This window comes from Lampris incognitus, chromosome 20, assembly GCF_029633865.1.
Source record: "Lampris incognitus isolate fLamInc1 chromosome 20, fLamInc1.hap2, whole genome shotgun sequence".
Lineage (NCBI taxonomy): Eukaryota > Metazoa > Chordata > Actinopteri > Lampriformes > Lampridae > Lampris > Lampris incognitus.
In genome coordinates this window covers 3,033,967-3,036,466 of record NC_079230.1, presented here as the reverse complement: position 1 = coordinate 3,036,466, position 2,500 = coordinate 3,033,967, and the positions used below count along the sequence as shown (strand labels likewise).

The window sequence follows — 2,500 nt, the reverse complement described above, 5'->3', positions numbered from 1 at the left end:
CACAGACTTCCACCATGACTGTTGAAATTTTGGAATCATGTGTGTTTGTTCGGTGAAGAGTCGTGATGGAGGCGGACTCATGACTGGTCTGAGCTGCTAAGCTCATCCTGCTCCGGTCGTCGGTCACGTGCTCAGGAACAGCAGGCTGCTGCGGAGTTAAGGAGGCCAAAGACCCCCACAGAAACCGCCACGCATTGGTTAGAAACACCAGCACGATAGGGAACCCTGACATGTGGAGTCGAACCTGTGACATACAGCTGACAGCTCAGTTTAGATTCATCTCAACCAACCGGATGGAGCAGTTACACAATAAGCAGAGCTCAAATGTTTGTTTGTGTTTGAGAGGAGCGCCGGCCTCTCCACCTGACATCAGGGATGAGGGGGAAGGAGGATGTGTTCCTTAAAGAGGAGGATGTGCTCGTTAAAGAGGAGGAGGATGGTGGAGGACATGCTCGTTAAACAGGAGGATGATGGAGGAGGACGTGCTCATTAAATAGGAGGATGATGGAGGAGGTGCTTGTTAAAGAGGAGGATGATGGAGGAGGACGTGCTCATTAAAGAGGAGTATGATGGAGGAGGATGTGCTCGTTAAACAGGAGGATGATGGAGAAGGATGTGCTCGTTAAAGAGGAGGATGATGGAGGATGTGCTCATTAAATAGGAGGATGATGGAGGAGGTGCTCGTTAAAGAGGAGGAGGATGGAGGAGGATGTGCTCGTTAAAGAGGAGGAGGATGGAGGATGTGCTCATTAAAGAGGAGGATGATGGAGGAGGAAGTGCTCGTTAAAGAGGAGGATGCACAGGAGGACGTGTCTCCATGCATTCCTTGGCAGTCCAGCTCCGTGTGTGATGAACACACGTTAACTTGGTGAACAGTTTCCTTTCAGAAGGTACATTTCTTAGTGGACAGTTTCCTTTCAGAAGGTACATTTCTTGGTGACGTTTCCTTTCAGAAGGTACATTTCTTGGTGGACAGTTTCCTTTCAGAAGGTACATTTCTTGGTGGACAGTTTCCTTTCAGAAGGTACATTTCTTGGTGGACAGTTTCCTTTCAAAAGGTACATTTCTTGGTGGACAGTTTCATTTCAGAAGGTACATTTCTTAGTGGACAGTTTCCTTTCAGAGGGTATCCAAAGGAATTGAATCAAGTGCAACTGGACTTGGTATATATCCATGAAGATGTTTCGCCTCTCATCCAAGAGGCTTCATCAGTTCGTGCCTTTCTGACTAGACCAAGCTAGTCTGACTGACGTATATATACCAAGTCTAGTTGCACTGGATTCAATTCATTTGGATAACCATGACCTGGATGAATGAGAACATTCACAGACTTTCAGAAGGTACATTTCTTAGTGGACAGTTTCCTTTCAGAAGGTACATTTCTTGGTGGACAGTTTCCTTTCAGAGGGTACATTTCTACATGTAGTCAGCATCAGCGGTCACCTGGTCCATGGCAGGCTGACCATCACCCCGCACCGAAACTGTTCTCATTCCTGAACACTCATCACATTACAAGTAGGACCTATTTACATTTACAAACAGACGGCCAAACAAAAAAAAGCAGACGTTCATGACTCTCGTTAATCTCAAACGAATATTCATCAGCTGATGTTTACCTGGATCACGTGGTGAATATTAAATTAATCCAGTCACGAAATCTGAGCTTTAAAACCCAGAAATTGGTCACGACACAACATGTAGGCCAATTGACACTGGCTTTGCACTCATAGTGTGTGTGTGTGTGGGGGGGGGTATTTGTGTGTGGGAGGTATTTGTGTGTGTGTGTGTATGGTGGGGGGGTATTTGTGTGTGTGGGGGGGTATTTGTGTGTGTGTGTGTGTATGGTGGGGGGGAATTGTGTGTGGGAGGTATTCGTGTTGTGTGTGTGTATGGTGGGGGGGTATTTGTGTGTGTGTGAGGGTATTTGTGTGTGTGTGTGTGTTTGTGGTGGGGGGATATTTGTGTGTGTGTGTATCCTTGTTAGTTTTTTGATGAAAATGATGATGTTAAATGTTTGTAATTATGACATTAAATACCTCTTAAGTTTTCATTACAAAGTTGATTTTTTTGACAGATAAAAACATGTTTCCATGATCATTTTTATCAACTGAATTAACGCGTGTGTAGTTCAATCACAAGATGTGTGTGTATGTGTGTGTGTGTGTGTGTATATGTGTTCACATGGACACATGCTGACGTGTACATCATCGCTGGTTATGCATGAAAATGTTTATAACCGTCATAAAAATACCCCTCCCCTCCCATCGATGTGACCAACAGGCCCCTCCCCTCGGAATGGCGTCACTGACAGGCCTCGCCCCTCAGAATGATGTCACTGACAGCCCTGCCCCTCAGAAGGACGTCACGTACAGGACCCTCTCTTCAGAGTGATGTCATCAATAGCAATTTCTCCTCTCTGACCTCTGCGATCTGCCTTCAACAGCACCTACACACACACACACACACACACACACACACACACACACACACAGAGTCACAC

At 45.8% G+C, this 2,500-nt stretch overlaps 1 protein-coding gene across 1 annotated transcript in view; it reads right to left on the bottom strand.

The window, feature by feature from the left end:
- LOC130130929 (nephronectin-like) overlaps positions 1 to 2,500 on the bottom strand; it is a 44,409-nt gene that overhangs the window by 15,261 nt on the left and 26,648 nt on the right. The window contains exon 14 of the mRNA XM_056300795.1: positions 2,371 to 2,446. Coding sequence (XP_056156770.1) covers positions 2,371 to 2,446 — 76 coding nt within the window. The remainder of the gene's footprint in view (positions 1 to 2,370; positions 2,447 to 2,500) is intronic.